Source organism: Coregonus clupeaformis, chromosome 27 (assembly GCF_020615455.1).
Source record: "Coregonus clupeaformis isolate EN_2021a chromosome 27, ASM2061545v1, whole genome shotgun sequence".
Classification (NCBI taxonomy): Eukaryota; Metazoa; Chordata; class Actinopteri; order Salmoniformes; family Salmonidae; genus Coregonus; species Coregonus clupeaformis.
In genome coordinates, this window is record NC_059218.1 from 39489364 (window position 1) to 39508003 (window position 18640).

The 18640-nt window shown below is 44.0% G+C and overlaps 1 protein-coding gene across 3 annotated transcripts in view; it reads left to right on the forward strand.

Annotated features, from left to right (window-relative positions):
• nrxn2a (neurexin 2a) overlaps positions 1–18640 on the forward strand; it is a 307701-nt gene that overhangs the window by 114707 nt on the left and 174354 nt on the right. For all 3 annotated transcript variants that reach the window (XM_041851550.1, XM_045208196.1, XM_045208197.1), the window contains 2 exons: positions 3119–3292; positions 3416–3535. In XM_041851550.1, the coding sequence (XP_041707484.1) occupies positions 3119–3292; positions 3416–3535 (294 nt within the window). The remainder of the gene's footprint in view (positions 1–3118; positions 3293–3415; positions 3536–18640) is intronic.

Genomic DNA, 18640 nt, shown 5'->3' on the forward strand with positions numbered 1-18640 from the left:
AGACGAGGGCGGACACCTTCTCCCATTCCGATGGAGCCGGGCTGATGCTGGAGAAGTAGAGCTCCAGTTGGAGAAGGAATCCCTGGCAGAGAGCAGCTGTCCCGTCGAACTCCGGTGGTCAGGATATATGGAAATCTCTGGGTGCTGGGGTGTGGGTGGATGGATCCGGTTGCCCAGCTGGTCTCGACTGATCGGGTCCTCTCCTCTCCAGGCGTTGGATGACCTGGAAAACCTGATCCATCGCTTCTCCCAAGCTGGCTAGCATTGTTGAATGCTCCTGGACCCTTGCCACGACTCCAGGCATGCACTCCTCTCCCGCTGACTCCATTTCAGGTGGGTGATTCTGTGATGCGTGATTCAGGCGCAGGAGGGTCAGGCGCAGGAGGGTAAATCACAGTATACAGAGTTCATTCCGTTATCCAGCGTAACCAGTCCAGTGCGCAAAACAGACGCACTGGAACAAACATGCACACGGGGAAAATACCATGGCAATACAAAATACTGAGCTCAACCAAGCTACTAATCCTCACAATGAACAATCACCCACTAGGACAAGGGGGCAGAGGGAACACTTAAACACGTACTAATGAGGGGAATATGAACCAGGTGTGTGGAATTGACAAGACAAGACAAATGGAATGATGAGAAATGGAGCGGCAGTGGCTAGAAGGCCGATGACGCCGAAGCCTGCCCGAACAAGGAGGGGAGGCAGCTTCGGAGGAAGTCGTGAAAGTTCTGGCACACCCACCATCCGCTCAAGGAGACATCGGCCAATGGCTGAATGTAATCGGGGATCCCTGCTCTACAGTGTTTCATCTCCTTGAAAAAAATACTTTCAATGTGTCGAAAGAACAGCTTTTACAGAAATGGCTCAAGCCTTACAGTGTATGTGATATATTTGAGATGTGTGTTGGGATTGGAAAGGTCCATGTAGTTAAAAGGAGTTTCTGCAGTCAGAAAAGCTTTCAGTTGCTCTACCCTGTTACTCAGGAGTATTCTCTGTAGAAATAGACTCGTGGTATGAACACTAGAGTATGCTGGTTTTGAAAGGGAAGACATACAGTAGCTAATACATCAGTCTGTACGTCAGGAGATTTAGTTTGACTTTTCTTCTTGACTTTAAGTTCTTGACTTACAGTGAGGGAAAAAAGTATTTGATCCCCTGCTGATTTTGTACATTTGCCCACTGACAAAGATATGATCAGTCTATAATTTTAATGGTAGGTTTATTTGAACAGTGAGAGACAGAATAACAACAAAAAAATCCAGAAAAACAAATGACAAAAATGTTATAAATTGATTTGCATTTTAATGAGGGAAATAAGTATTTGACCCCTCTGCAAAACATGACTTAGTACTTGGTGGCAAAAACCTCGTTGGCAATCACAGAGGTCAGACGTTTCTTGTAGTTGGCCACCATGTTTGCACACATCTCAGGAGGGATTTTGTCCCACTCCTCTTTGCAGATCTTCTCCAAGTCATTAAGGTTTTGAGGCTGACGTTTGGCAACTCGAACCTTCAGCTCCCTCCACAGATTTTCTATGGGATTAAGGTCTGGAGACTGGCTAGGCCACTCCAGGACCTTAATGTGCTTCTTCTTGAGCCACTCCTTTGTTGCCTTGGCCGTGTGTTTTGGGTCATTGTCATGCTGGAATATCCATCCACGACCCATTTTCAATGCCCTGGCTGAGGGAAGGAGGTTCTCACCCAAGATTTGACGGTACATGGCCCCGTCCATCGTCCCTTTGCGTTTTTCTGGATTGTTTTGTTGTTATTCTGTCTCTCACTGTTCAAATAAACCTACCATTAAAATTATAGACTGATCATTTCTTTGTCAGTGGGCAAACCCTCACTGTAAACTAGTGTTAGGTTGCTGGTACCCAAACAAATTGATGCCATATTCCTATGTGGTAGAGAATTTAATAAAAAAAGTTTCATAAATAGACATTTGTTGTAACCACGCACAGTACTAGAGAACGTGTTTTTGATTACCATAACAGCCCTAGTTCTAACCACGCACAGTACTAGACAACATGTTTTGGGATAAATATTTTGGGTAACAGCAGCTGTACCAATTATGTGTTAGTTTCAGTTGTAGACCCAAATTAATATTTTTCTTCAATCTTGTTATTGTAGACATTCACCATGTAATGGTCCTTAATCCTCATAGTATATGGTCTGCTTAGCAGATCCTCTTATATTTTATTTAATCTAGTTCTCTCTCCCACTTTGTTGCTCAGAACATTAAAGATTATTTTAAGTTTCTCCTTATCCCAAGTGTACGCTGGCTGAACTGCTTGTGTAATCATACCAATTTGTAAGTCGCTCTGGATAAGAGCAACTACTAAATGATGTAAATGTAAATGTAATCAGTATAAGCCAAATAAACCAGACTATGAAATCATACTTTTTTCTGTGCTGTATAAATTAACAGGGTACCGTTTAATGCAATGTATGACATTTTACTATGCTGTTAAATGAAACTTGACTTCTCATTTTTATGTCCTGTAGGTTTTAAATGACTATACACCAGTTTGGTGATTTCCTTAGTTATCAGCCATGTAACGTTTCAAATATTTCTGCAGAGAAATAAACAGATTTTCTCTGCTCATTCTGCCAATAAACATCACATCACAGAGGAATTCTCAGACACTGTATGTAAATGTCTCTGCTTGCAATTTAGATATAATCTGTAATTCAACAGCCAAACTGTGAATGATTACTGTGGCTGGGAGGGCTACTATTAAAGTAAACAATCTTTTGAGAGGAGCATCAATCTGATGAAAACAGATCTTCATTGGTTTAAATGATTTAGAGTTGTGTCCACCTGCATCTGATGCAACATGCCACCAAATGGCTTCTCGGAGGTTGTAAATCGTAAGGAGATCTGTCTGATTTGAATGTTAACTAGCGTTATTGGAGGCCTATAACTGCAGAACATTTATCAAATACAAACAGGTGTTAGGGTATCAGATCTGTTCATGGCTGCTTTAACTCATTGAGTGACGGTTGCTTATAACCTCCCACTACCTGGAGGCGTATCTGCTTTGACTACTGAGAATAATCGTTGTCTTCCAGGAAAACATGCTCTGATTGATTGATGCTGTGTGTGTTCCAGGGGAGCTGTATGTTGGTGGTGTGGGGAAGAGCATGTACAGTAGCCTGCCCAAGCTGATCGCGTCCCGGGAAGGGTACCAGGGTTGCCTGGCCTCCGTGGACCTGAACGGGAGACTTCCTGACCTGATGGCAGACACCCTCCACAGGGTGGGCCAGGTGGAGCGGGGCTGTGGAGGTACGTATTAACAGGGGCACAGCCATGGGGTCATGGACCCCTCTGAGGAACAGGCCATCACCTGTGGATCCACGTTATGGTTCACTGCATTAGCATTCTTTTCCTCCCCCCTCCCCTCCCCAGGCCCGAGCACCACCTGTACAGAGGACTCATGCCATCACCAGGGGGTGTGTCTCCAGCAGTGGGAGGGCTTCTCCTGTGACTGCACCATGACCTCCTACGGAGGAGCATTCTGCAGTGACCGTGAGTACTATCTCTTTCATCTGACTGGTTCAAAACGATGCTTTATGTTTCCTTTCTCCTTTCCTTGTGACTTTATCTTGACATCGTTGGAAAACGTCACAGAGTGAGGAAAGGAGAGAAGGTGAAGTCACAAGGGAAAAGGTAGAAGAGAACAGTGGTTGAATTCGTTTTTTACTCAACTGACACATGAAGCGACACTGAAGTTGCGTTTTAATGATTTATTCATACCGATTTTATTAAAGAAACTCAGTAATTGCAAGACTTATAGACACATTAGGCATGACATATTTTAGGGCGCTTTCACATATCCCCTTATGATCCGGATCCTGGATCGTTTGGTACTCTGATCCACGCTATAAAGCATGTGTGAAATTCAAACGAAACACCGGCTGAAACGAATCGTGGACCTGCATGAGTAGCAGGTCCAAGATCCAGGACCAGAGTACCAGGTATTGTGACTCTGCAGCACTAGTCGCGTGGAACCTTTTTGCCCGTTGTAAACAAGCTAGCTCACTAACGTCATGTAGAATGTGCGTCTTGCTAATCGCATCCTGAAACTGTTATTTTCAGGTCTTGTGAAAGCGAAACGTATTCTGTAGAACTCTCACAAACGCTCCAGGAAACCGAACCAGGGTACTAAATTTCATATGTGAAAACGCCCTTAGTCTGCGTTATATGTGCATTATTTTCACCTGTCAAACTGTCATTGTTGGCACAAAAGAATTGTGTGCCTTCAATTGCAAAAACTACAGTGAGGGAAAAAAGTATTTGATCCCCTGCTGATTTTGTACGTTTGCCCACTGAGAAAGAAATGATCAATCTATAATTTTAATGGTAGGTTTATTTGAAAAGTGAGAGACAGAATAACAACAAAAAAATCCAGAAAAACGCATGTCAAAAATGTTATAAATTGATTTGCATTTCAATGAGGGAAATAAGTATTTGACCCCCTCTCAATCAGAAAGATTTCTGGCTCCCAGGTGTCTTTTATACAGGTAACGAGCTGAGATTAGGAGCACACTCTTAAAGGGAGTGCTCCTAATCTCAGTTTGTTACCTGTATAAAAGACACCTGTCCACAGAAGCAATCAATCAATCAGATTCCAAACTCTCCACCATGGCCAAGACCAAAGAGCTCTCCAAGGATGTCAGGGACAAGATTGTAGACCTACACAAGGCTGGAATGGGCTACAAGACCATCGCCAAGCAGCTTGGTGAGAAGGTGACAACAGTTGGTGTGATTATTCGCAAATGGAAGAAACACAAAATAACTCTCAATCTCCCTCGGCCTGGGGCTCCATGCAAGATCTCACCTCGTGGAGTTGCAATGATCATGAGAACGGTGAGGAATCAGCCCAGAACTACACGGGAGGATCTTGTCAATGATCTCAAGGCAGCTGGGAACATAGTCACCAAGAAAACAATTGGTAACACACTACGCCGTGAAGGACTGAAATCCTGCAGCGCCCGCAAGGTCCCCCTGGTCAAGAATGCACATATACATGCCCGTCTGAAGTTTGCCAATGAACATCTGAATTATTCAGAGGAGAACTGGGTGAAAGTGTTATTTTCAGATGAGACCAAAATTGAGCTCTTTGGCATCAACTCAACTCGCCGTGTTTGGAGGAGGAGGAATGCTGCCTATGACCCCAAGAACACAATCCCCACCGTCAAACATGGAGGTGGAAACATTATGCTTTGGGGGTGTTTTTCTGCTAAGGGGACAGGACAACTTCACCGCATCAAAGGGATGATGGACGGGGCCATGTACCGTCAAATCTTGGGTGAGAACCTCCTTCCCTCAGCCAGGGCATTGAAAATGGGTCGTGGATGGGTATTTCAGCATGACAATGACCCAAAACACACGGCCAAGGCAACAAAGGAGTGGCTCAAGAAGAAGCACATTAAGGTCCTGGAGTGGCCTAGCCAGTCTCCAGACCTTAATCCCATAGAAAATCTGTGGAGGGAGCTAAAATGTCTGACCTCTGTGATTGCCAACAAGGGTTTTGCCACCAAGTACTAAGTCATGTTTTGTAGAGGGGTCAAATACTTATTTCCCTCATTAAAATGCAAATCAATTTATAACATTTTTGACATGCGTTTTTCTGGATTTTTTTGTTGTTATTCTGTCTCTCACTGTTCAAATAAACCTACCATTAAAATTATAGACTGATCATTTCTTTGTCAGTGGGCAAACGTACAAAATCAGCAGGGGATCAAATACTTTTTTCCCTCACTGTATTTCTCAAATGATGTGCGTGCATCCTTGGCAAAACAGAACCGGTAAGGAAGTATCATGCATCCTTCCTTCATTTATCAACAATTATTGACAGTGTAACTGTCCTTCGTGGCTGCCAGTTAGAAACATCTGGAAGGATCCACTTCTGGTCATTATGGCTGAGTCAAACTTGCCGACCCCCGTTGACCTTTCTGTAAGAAGGCATCTCTCATGCACAAGTGTCTCATCTGAGGTGTTAAAGTCTCTGCATTACAATGAGTCCATTAGTCCATTCATCCATTAGGCGTTGTTATTGACTTCCAGGTTCTACATATGCACACACTAAATGACTGATTATTAGTACCTCTCTTCTAATGGATTAAAGTTTTCCCCAAACAAGTCTGATTCTAGAGTAGTGTGTGCACATAAAAACATACTCATGCTATAGTAGGTGAACAGGAGTCTATTTAACCTGGAGATGTTTTCCTTTAATTTAACTGGGAAATAATTTGTTATTATAATGTCAGACAACATTTTGTATGATGACAAAAACAGCTCATCTTTCTGTTGTGAGGGGGGTGAGGTGTCTGTTGGGAGGGGGGATGTCTTTGTGTGTGTGTGGGGGGTTGTCTGTGTGTGTGGGGGGGAGGGGGTGAGAGGTGTCTGTGTTGGGGGGTGAGAGGTGTCTGTGTGTGTGGGGGGCGAGGTGTCTGTGTGTGTGGGGGGGAGAGAGGTGTCTGTGTGGGGGGTGAGAAGGTGTCTGTGTGTGTGGGGGGGGTGTCTGTGTTTTTGGGGGGAGAGGTGTCTGTGTGTGTGTGTGTGGGGGGGGTGTCTGTGTTTGTGTGGGGGGGGAGAGAGGTGTGTGTGTGTTTGTGTGGGGAGAGGTGTCTGTGTATGTGTGTGGGGAGAGGTGTCTGTGTATGTGTGTGGGGAGAGGGTGTCTGTGTATGTGTGAGAAGGTGTGTGTTTTGTGTGGGAGAGGTGTCTGTGTATGTGTGTGGGGAGAGGTGTCTGTGTATGTGTGTGGGGGGGAGGGTGTGTGTGGGGGGGGAATTACATCTTGTTTTTGCTGTCCCTTCATTTTGCTTCCATATAAATGCACTGGGGAACAGCCTAATGAGCTAAATGAAAATAAAGTGGGTTTGCTTCTCTAGTCTATTAATACTACAGAGACGTTTCAGGTTTTTGTGTTTGTGTGTGTGCGTGTGTATTAATGCAATATAGATACATTTGAAAATAAGGGGTAAATATTTGCTGTTGCTTTTTTCTATGTTACTTTGGTTCAGAGATGACACAGTAACCTATTTGACTTCCCAGTTGATTTCTTCCTCTGTACTAAATAACTGTATTGTTTTTTTAAATGAAAATTCAGGGGGTCTTATTGGTTACAATAGCAGGAGATTATCATAAGCTTTCTGTGAAGTGGCCTTGAAGAGTTAAACCTCATTTGCTGCAGTGACGCGTAGAAATAATGACATGTAATGGTGCTTGCATTTGTTTATGCCTCAGAGTTACTAGGCCTATGACGATATATGATGCAGTGCTTTATTATAGGGGGTAATGACTCTCTATTCCAGTTCCCTGGGGGAGTCATTATATTAGATGATCATTTTCAGATAACAACACACACACTGTTACAGCCTCATTATGATGACAAGGACAGGGAGGATTCAGCTACTGCTGTAGCATTACTCAGGGGTGAAAGTAATGGCGGTATGGTATGGTACGGTGTCCCAGCAAAATAAGTAGTGGGGGTATGCTGTATCGGTGAAACATGAGCCTATCACAGTAATTAAAACAAAGTTTCAAGACAACTGTAGTCTATTACAACACTTTTTATCATTACCGCTTGTCAGAGGCATGAAAAATGAGCGAATGGACTCCAAAATGTGATGTCGTTTGACGAGAACACTGAACTTTTACGAAGGCAGAGATGAGTTGCCGACACCGAGATGCGCACGGATAGCAGTGGACGCATAAATTCTCGCCTAATGGCCATCGCCAAATGTCATTACACTTTTTGGGTGTTTTGTTTAACAGATGTCTCTTTCCATTCACCACTGATTGGAGACTGATTGGAGGCTGGAAATATGTTGTGAGTGGATAAACGTGTGCGGGTAGCCTATTAAAGGATCCCTTTGAAGTGATTGTTTGACAATCAGATGAAAACATAATGACTGGTTGAGTTTATGCCACAATAAAAGGTAACACATTTTAAAAGTTAAATTACAAATCTTTACGACTAGGCCCACAGAGATTCTATTGAATTAAAAGGGATTCTACACTGAACAAAAATGTAAACGCAACATCAAATCAAATCAAATTGTATTGGTCACATACACATTTTTTTAGCAGATGTTATTGCGGGTGTAGCTAAATGCTTGTGTTCCTAGCTCCAACAGTGCAGTAGTATCTAACAATTCACAACAATACACACAAATCTAAAAGTAACATGCAACAATTTCAAAGATTTTACTGAGTTACAGTTCATATAAGGAAATCAGTCAATTCAAATGAATTCATTAGGCCCATATCTGGGAATACAGATATGCATCTGTTGGTCAAAGACACCTTAAAAAAAAGCTAGGGGCATGGATCAGAAAACCAGTCAGTATCTGGTGTGACAACCATTTGCCTCGTGCATCGTGACACATCTCCTTCGCATAGAGTTGATCAGGCTGTTGATTGTGGCCTGTGGAATGTTGTCCCATTCCTCTTTAATGGCTGTGCGAAGTTGATGGATATTGGCCGGAACTGGAACATGCTGTCGTACACGGCGATCCAGAGCATCCTAAACATGCTCAATGGGTGACATCTGGTGAGTATGCAAGCTATGGAAGAACTGGGACATTTTCAGCTTCCAGGAATTGTGTACAGATCCTTGCGACATGGGGCCGTGCATTATCATGCTGAAATATGAGGTGATGGCGGCGGATGAATGGCATGACAATGGGCCTCAGGATCTCGTCACGCTGTATCTGTGCATTCAAATTGCATCGATAAAATGCAATTGTGTTCATTGTCCGTAGCTTATGCCTGTCCATCCCATAACCCCACCGCCACCATGGAGCACTCTGTTCACAACGTTGGCATCAGCAAACTGCTCGCCCACACGACGCCATACACGCTGTCTGCCATCTGTCCGGTACAGTTGAAACCGGGATTAATCCGTGAAGAGCACACTTCTCCAGCGTGCCAGTGACCATCGAAAGTGAGAATTTGCCCACTGAAGTCAGTACAAACTGCAGTCAGATAAATACCCTGGTGAGGATGACGAGCACGCAGATGAGCTTCCCTGAGACGGTTTCTGACAGTTTGTGCAGAAATTCTTCGGTTGTGCAAACCCACAGTTTCATCAGCTGTCCAGGTGGCTCGTCTCAGACCATCCCGCAGGTGAAGTAGCCGGATGTGGAGGTCCTGGGCTGGAGTGGTTACACATGGTCTGCGGTTGTGAGGCCGGTTGGATGTACTACCAAATTCTCTAAAACAACATTGGTAGAGAAATGAACATTAAATTATCTGGCAACAGCTCTGGTGGACAATCCTGCAGTCAACATGCCAATTTGCATGCTCCCTCAAAACTTGAGGCATCTGTGGCATTATGTTTTGTGGCAAAACTGCACATTTTTGAGTGGCCTTTTATTGTACCCAGCACAAGGTGCACCTGTGTAATGATCATGCTGTTTAATCAGCTTCTTGATATGCCACACCTGTCAGGTGATAGATTATCTTGGCAAAGGATAAATGCTCACGAACAGTTTTTTATTTTTTTATTTTATTTCACCTTTATTTAACCAGGTAAGCCAGTTGAGAACAGGTTCTCATTTACAACTGCGACCTGGCCAAGACAAAGCAAAGTAGTGCAACAAAAACAACACAGAGTTACATATGGGGTAAAAAAAAAAACATAAAGTCAGAAATACAACAGAAAAATATATATACAGTGTGTGCAAATGTAGCAAGTTATGGAGGTAAGGCAATAAATAGGCTATAGTGCAGAATAATTACAATAGTATTAACACTGGAATGCTAGATGTGCAAGAGATTATGTGCAAATAGAGATACTGGGGTGCAAAAGAGCAAATTAAATAACAATATAGGGATGAGGTAGTTGGGTGGGCTAATTTCAGATGGGCTGTGTACAGGTGCAGTGATCGGTAAGGTGCTCTGACAACTGATGCTTAAAGTTATTGAGGGAGATAAGAGTCTCCAGCTTCAGAGATTTTTGCAATTCGTTCCAGTCATTGGCAGCAGAGAACTGGAAGGAATGGCGGCCAAAGGAGGTGTTGGCTTTGGGAATGACCAGTGAGATATACCTGCTGGAGCGCAGACTACGGGTGGGTGCTGCTATGGTGACCAATGAGCTAAGATAAGGCGGGGATTTGCCTAGCAGTGATTTATAGATGGCCTGGAGCCAGTGGGTTTGACGACGAACATGTAGTGAGGACCAGCCAACAAGAGCGTACAGGTCACAGTGGTGGGTAGTGTATGGGGCTTTGGAGACAAAACGGATGGCACTGTGATAGACTACATCCAATTTGCTGAGTAGAGTGTTGGAGGCTATTTTATAAATGACATCGCCGAAGTCAAGGATCGGTAGGATAGTCAGTTTTACGAGGGCATGTTTGGCAGCATGAGTGAAGGAGGCTTTGTTGCGAAATAGGAAGCCGATTCTAGATTTAACTTTGGATTGGAGATTCTTTATGTGAGTCTGGAAGTTGAGTTTACAGTCTAACCAGACACCTAGATATTTGTAGTTGTCCACATACTCTAGGTCAGACCCGTCGAGAGTGGTGATTCTAGTCGGGTGGGCGGGTGCTAGCAGCGTTCGATTGAAAAGCATGCATTTAGTTTTACTAGTGTTTAAGAGCAGTTGAAGGCTACTGAAGGATTGTTGTATGGCATTGAAGCTCGTTTGGATGTTTGTTAACACAGTGTCCAATGAAGGGCCAGATGTATACAAAATGGTGTCGTCTGCGTAGAGGTGGATCTGAGAGTCACCAGCAGCAAGAGCGACATCATTGATATACACGGAGAAAAGTGTCGGCCCAAGAATTGAACCCTGTGGCACCCCCATAGAGACTGCCATAGGTCCAGACAACAGGCCCTCCGATTTGACACACTGAACTCTATCTGAGAAGTAGTTGGTGAACCAGGCGAGGCAGTCATTTGAGAAACCAAGGCTATTTAGTCTGCCAATAAGAATGCGGTGGTTGACAGAGTCGAAAGCCTTGGCCAGGTCGATGAAGACGGCTGCACAGTACTGTCTATTATCAATCGCGGTTATAATATCGTTTAGGACCTTGAGCGTGGCTGAAGTGCACCCGTGACCAGCTCGGAAACCGGATTGCATAGCGGAGAAGGTACGGTGGTATTCGAAATGGTCGATGATCTGTTTATTAACTTGGCTTTCGAATACTTTCGAAAGGCAGGGCAGGATGGATATAGGTCTGTAGCAGTTTGGATCTAGAGTGTCACCCCCTTTGAAGAGGGGGATGACCGCGGCAGCTTTCCAATCTCTGGGGATCTCAGACGTTATGAAAGAGAGGTTGAACAGACTAGTAATAGGGGTTGCGACAATTTCGGCGGCTAGTTTTAGGAAGAAAGGGTCCAGATTGTCTAGCCCAGCTGATTTGTAGGGGTCCAGATTTTGCAGCGCTTTCAAAACATCAGCTGTCTGAATTTGTGTGAAGGAGAAGCGGGGGGGCATGGGCAAGTTGCAGCAGAGGGTGCAGAGTTGGTGGCCGGGTTGGTGGTAGCCAGATGGAAAGCATGGCCAGCTGTAGCAAAATGCTTGTTGAAATTCTCGATTATTGTAGATTTATCGGTGGTGATAGTGTTTCCTAGCCTCAGTGCAGTGGGCAGCTGGGAGGAAGTGCTCTTATTCTCCATGGACTTTACAGTGTCCCAAAACTTTTTGGAGTTAGTGCTACAGGATGCAAATTTCTGTTTGAAAAAGTTAGCCTTTGCTTTCCTGACTGCTTGTGTATATTGGTTCCTAACTTCCCTGAAAAGTTGCATATCGCGGGGGCTATTTGATGCTAATGCTGTACGCCACAGGATGTTTTTGTGCTGGTCAAGGGCAGTCAAGTCTGAGGAGAACCAGGGGCTATATCGGTTCTTAGTTCTGTATTTTTGAATGGGGCATGTTTATTTAAGATTGAGAGGAAATTACTTTTAAGGAACAACCAGGCATCCTCTACTGACGGAATGAGATCTATATCCATCCAGGATACCTGGGCCAGGTCAATTAGGAAGGCCTCCTCGCTAAAGTGTTTTAGGGAGCGTTTGACAGTGATGAGGGGTGGTTGTTTGACCGCGGACCCGTTACGGACGCAGGCAATAAGGCAGTGATCGCTGAGATCCTGGTTGAAGACAGCTGAGGTGTATTTAGAGGGTATGTTAGTCAGGATGATATCTATGAGGGTACCCATGTTTAAGGATTTAGGGTTGTACCTGGTAGGTTCGTTGATAATTTGCGTGAGGTTGAGGGCATCTAGCTTGGATTGTAGGATGGCTGGGGTATTAAGCATATCCCAATTTAGGTCACCAAGCAGTACAAACTCAGAGGATAAATGGGGGCAATCAATTCACATATGGTGTCCAGGGCACAGCTGGGGGCTGAGGGGGTCTGTAGCAAGCGGCAACAGTGAGAGACTTATTTCTGGAAAGGTGGATTTTTAGAAGTAGAAGCTCAAACTGTTTGGGTACAGACCTGGATAGTATGATAGAGCTCTGCAGGCTATCTCTACAGTAGATTGCAACTCCACCCCCTTTGGCAGTTCTATCTAGACGGAAAATGTTATAGTTGGGGATGGAAATTTCAGAATTTTTGGTGGCCTTCCTGAGCCAGGATTCAGACACTGCTAGAACATCAGGGTTGGCAGAGTGTGCTAACGCAGTGAATAACTCAAACTTAGGAAGTAGACTTCTGATATTTATGTGCAAGAAACCAAGACTTTTGCGATTACAGAAGTCAACAAATGATAGCTCCTGGGGAGTAGGAGTGATACTGGGGGCTACAGGGCCTGGGTTAGCCTCTACATCACCAGAGGAACAGAGGAGGACTAGAATAAGGATACGGCTAAAGGCTTTAAGAACTGGTCTTCTAGTGCGTTGGGTACATAGAATAAAGGGGGGCAGATTTCCGGGTGTTATAGAAAAGATTCAGGGCATTATGTACAGACAAGGATATGGAAGGATATGAGTAAAGTGGAGGTAAACCTAAGCGTTGGGTAACACTGAAAGAGATAGTATCTCTAGAGGCATCAATTGATTCGGTCTCTGAGTGTATGGGTGGAGGGACAAAGGAGCTAACTAAGGCAGGTTTAGCTAGGCTGGGGGTCTACAGTGATATAGTACAATTAGAAATAACCGAAACAACAATAAACTAACCATGTTTGGGCTGAGGCTAAACATAAACAGGATGTAGTACCGTAAAAAGGAACAGTCCAGCAGATATCAGCTGTATAGCTGGGTTATCATAAGGTCCGGTGGTGAAGTGCTAGTGAGTAAGAGGCCACGGCTAGCGTGTGCTACGTCCGTTTTGTTGTAGCCAGCTGGTAGCGAAGAATCCGGAGTTAAAGGTCCAGTGATTCCGGCGGAAAAACTGATATGTTCTGGGTCGATAACGCGCAGTGCTGACTGGCCGAATATCCGGTGATCAAAGTCCAGTGATTAAAATTAATCCCGCGGAAAAAAAAAAAAATCAAATGTTCTGGGTGAAACACTGCTAGCTGTGGCTAATAGCAAGTAGCAAGTCCAGTAGCTAGTTCAGTTTAGTGAGTAAGTTTACAGTAATGTAAACAAATTTGTGCACAAGATTTGAGAGAAATAAGCTTTTTGTGCGTATGGACAATTTCTGGGATATTTTATTTCAGCTCATGAAACATGGGACCAACACTTTACATGTTGCGTTTATATTTTTGTTAAGCATATATTCCATTCTATGACTAGGCCCATACATTTTTTTTGGGTGCGTGCACACATAGGAGGTCCCACATAGGAGGTCCCGTACCGGGAAGAAATTAAAGTTACTTTCACCCCTGATCCACTAAATACTATATAGAAATAGAGTATATGCAAATCTTTGATTTGAGACTTTGATCATGGATTCTCTAGAATTGGCTTCAATCAGTCAGGTTTGTGTTGATTACAGGTGTTCGCTCAGGGTTTGACTTGACACATTGACATTGTAAACACAATACTGTAAGGCTGTGGCTGCAGTGGATTGCCCACAACCAAAAATTGTAGTCATGTAAGTGTCTACTTACAAAACTTTCACCGACAACTTGGGGAAATACTCTGTAACAAACATTTCCTTTTGACAAGGCTCTTTTTGGAACAGGATATTGTATTGTCAGGGGGAAATAACAAGCTCTCATGTTTAGAGAGCCATATTTTCTGGCTCTGTAATGACTTTACATTTGGGGTCACAATAAATTGAAAACAGAATTCTGAGGAAAAACCCAGAGATTCTGATAAAATAGAATTATAGAAAAAAGACAACCATGGTGTTGGAGCTGGAAGTGGAGAATTGCTGTTTTTTCTTCTTCAGTATAGGCAGTTATGTCATATGTCAGTGGCTACAGTGTGCAGATAGGATTCCACTGTTATTGGGACACCTATTTTATTTTTATTCATTGTATTTTATTTTCTCTTTTGTGTATGTTAAAGCTGGCCGCCTGGCCAAACTGAGCAATCGAGGGAGAAGGGCCTTGGTCAGTGAGGTCACCAAGAACCCGATGGTCACTCTGACAGAGCTCTAGAGTTCCTCTGTGGAGATGGGAGAACTTTCCAGAAGGACAACCATCTCTGCAGCACTCCACCAATTAGGCCATTATGGTAGAGGGGCCAGACACAAGCCACTCCTCAGTAAAAGGCACATGACAGCCCGCTTGGAGTTTGCCAAAAGGCACCTAAAGAGACTCAGACCATGGTGAAACCAAGATTAAACTCTCTGGCCTGAATGCCAAGCGTCACGTCTGGAGGAAACCTGGCACCATCCCTACAGTGAAGCATGGTGGTTGCAGCATCATGCTGTGGGGATGTTTGTCAGAGGCAGGGACTGGGAGACTAGTCAGGATAGAGGCAAAGATGAATGGAGCAAAGTACAGAGACATCCTTGATGAAAATCTGCTCCAGAGCGCTCAGGACCTCAGACTGGGGCAAAGGTTCACCTTCCAATAGGACAACGACCCTTTTTATTAATTTATTTTACTAGGCAAGTCAGTTAAGAACAAATTCTTATTTACAATGACGGCCTACACCGGCCAAACCCGGACGACGCTGTGCGCCGCCCTATGGGACTCCCAATCACGGCCGGTTGTGATACAGCCTGGAATCGAACCAGGGGGTCTGTAGTGACGCCTCAAGCACTGAGATGCAGTGCCTTAGACCGCTGCGCCACCCGGGACACATCCGAGACAACGCAGGAGTTGCTTCGGGACAAGTCTCTGAATATCCTTGAGTGGCCCAGCCAGAGCCCGGACTTGAACCCGATCAAACATCTCTGGCGAGACCTGAAAATAGCTGTGTAGCAACGCTCCCCATCCAACCTGACAGAGCTTCAGAGGATCTGCAGAGAAGAATGGGAGAAACTCCCCTAATACAGGTGTGCCAAGCTTGTAGCGTCATACCCAAGAAGACTCAAGGCTGTAATCGCTGCCAAAGGTGCTTCAACAAAGTACTGAGTAAAGGGTCTGAATACTTATGTAAATGTGATATTTCAGTTTATTTTTCATAAATTAGCAAACATTTCAGGAAAAAATGCTTTTTACTTTGTCATTATGGGGTATTGTGTGTAGATTGATGAGGGTAAAAAACGGTTTAATCCATTTTAGAATAAGGCTGTAACATAACAAAATGTGGAAAAAGTCAAGGGGTCTGAATACTTTCCGCATGTATATATATCTTTTTTGTCATTGTTCTTGTGCTGTTTTTTGTTGTTGTATGATGCCTTGGTGGAGTGGGTGGGTGGGGGGAATAAAGGACTGGGGATGTTGTATTGATGTCAATGTCTCAATGTTCTCAAATTTGAAAACTTACAAATAGAGTATACAAAATTAATTTAAAAAAAGGCAACCATGCTGTGCAGGCTCAGTTCAGATATTTTACCCTCAAAAACTCAAAACAAAACCAAATATTCCTGTTCTTACTTTGTTGTTCTACTCTCAAACAATGACCATCAATATGCTATTTTTTTTATTCTTATTTTGTATTTTACCCCTTTTTTCTCCCCAATTTCGTGGTATCCAATTGGTAGTTACAGTCTTGTCCCATCGCTGCAACTCCCGTACGGACACGGGAGAGGCGAAGGTCGAGAGTCGTGCGTCCTCCGAAACACAACCCAACCGAGCCGCACTGCTTCTTGACACAGTGCCCGCTTAACCCGGAAGCCAGCCGCACCAATGTGTCGGAGGAAACACTGTACACCTGGCGACCGAGTCAGCGTGCACTGCGCCCGGCCCGCCACAGGAGTCGCTAGTGCGCGATGGAAAAGAACATCCCTGCCGGCCAAACCCTCCCCTACCCTGGACGACGCTGGGCCAATTGTGCGCCGCCCCATGGGTCTCCCGGGATCAATATGCTTTTTGTGTGTGTTGTCTGAACAATGCTATAGCTTTAGGTCCTAGACTAATCATCACAGACGTCCAGATGTTGAGCTTGGTTAGAAGGCACCAGGTTGTGTTTCTCACGCTAGGGTTCTTTCTGCAAGGCAAACATATGGAGGGTGTAATTACAGGTTAACCTCTGTAATGAGATGGGATTATTTTGCAATATTCATGATCTGTCTTCACACTGCCTGGATGTGGGGAAGAATGAGCAACACATAGTGAATCATAGACTGTCTTTGGGATATAGGCTATTGTACTTTGTTTTAGTTGTATTTAGCAATAGCCTAAACAAAATACTGAACAGAGTAACACCAATATACAGTATTAAGTATATAATTGTATTATTAAGGTTAATTTGTAATATATGTTTGAGAAAAGGGAAAGCAAGGTAAGAACTTTATCAAAAATCAAGTTAAACAGTGAATCATGTCACATTTGGTTCTCAGGGACCCCATCTCTCAATTTCTTCTCCTAATTTCTCTGACTACCATTAGAAAACAGAACATGTTTCAGCTCTTCTAGTGTGCTGCCCTTAAGGACACAGCTTGATAGTCCCTCTTCAATCAGTCGTCTCTATGGCAGCTGCTCAGATTTCCCAGGGTTCATGGTGCTAAGGATGCTTTGGATTGCACCTCCGTCTCAACCCTTGAGCTGTAGCTCGCTAATACACAAAAGAGATGATAACTTCCATGTCCTCTGTTGTTGAATTGTCAACAAAGCAGCATGACAGAATTATTATGCCAAGTTTTCAAAATACCGGTTGTTTCTTTGGGAAGATCAACAGCATAAATACACCTATTTCACTTTTGGATGTAAAAACAGAATCACGACTGCTGCACATGCTGCCACTGTTTTCATGACCAACTACACTGAACTAAAATATAAACGCATGTAATGTGTAAAGTGTTGGTCCCATGTTTCATGAGCTGAAATAAAAGATCCCAGAAATGTTCTATATGCACAAAAAGCTTATTTCTCTCAAATGTTGTGCACAAATGTGTTTACATCCCTGTTAGTGAGCATTTCTCCTACATCCCTGTTAGTGAGCATTTCTCCCACTTGACAGGTTGTGGCATATCAAGAAGCTGATTAAACAGTGTGATCATTACGCAGGTGCAGCTTGTGCTGGGGACAATAAAAGGCCACTCTAAAATGTGCAGTTTTGTCACACTATGCCACAGATGTCTCAAGTTTTGAGGGAGCGTGCAATTGGCATGCTGACTGCAGGAATGTCCACCAGAGCTGTTGCCAGATAATTTTATGTTAATTTCTCTACAATAAGCCGCCTCCAATGTCGTTTTAGAGAATTTGGCAGTACGTCCAACCGGCCTCACAACCGCAGACCACATGTATGGCGTCGTGTGGGCGAGCGGTTTGCTGATGTCAATGTTGTGAACAGAAAGCCCCATGGTGGCGGTGGGGTTATAGTATGGGCAGGCATAAGCTACGGACAATGAAAACAATTGCATTTTAATTATGGCAATTTGAATGCACAGAGATAGCGTGATGAGATCCTGAGGCCCATTGTTTTGCCATTCATCCGCCACCATACCTCATGTTTCACCATGATAATGCACGGCCCCATGTCGCAAGGATCTGTACACAATTCCTGGAAGCTGAAAATGTCTCAGTTCTTCCATGGCCTGCATACTCACCAGACATGTCACCCATTGAGCATGTTTGGAATGCTCTGGATTGACGTGTACGACAGTGTGTTCCAGTTCCCGCCAATATCCAGCAACTTCGCACAGCCATTAAAGAGGAGTGGGACAACATTCCACAGGCCACAATCAACAGCCTGATCAACTCCATGCGAAGGAGATGTGTCGCGATGCATGAAGCAAATGATGGTCACACCAGATACTGACTGGTTTTCTGATCCACGGCCCTACCTATTTTTTAAAGGTATCTGTGACCAACAGATGCACATCTGTATTCCCATTCATGTGAAATCCACAGATTTGTGCCTAATGAATTTATTTCAATTGACTGATTTCCTTAAATGAACTGTAATGAACTGTAAATCTTTGAAATAGTTGATGTTGTGTTTTATGCTTTTGTTCAGTGTATTTAGATTAGAAGGAGCAGCCAGTTGTCCTACCAGCTCCGCCACAAAGAGCAGATCCAAAATGCTTGGGCGCTCATTTCAGCGCCCCAAGATGGTCTATTTACTTTGTGCTGTGAACATCATTTGATGAAATCCTGCAATCTCATTGATGCAGTCCCCTCCATTAGCAAGCAATGCAATACCTGGCAATGCAATCCAAGCACT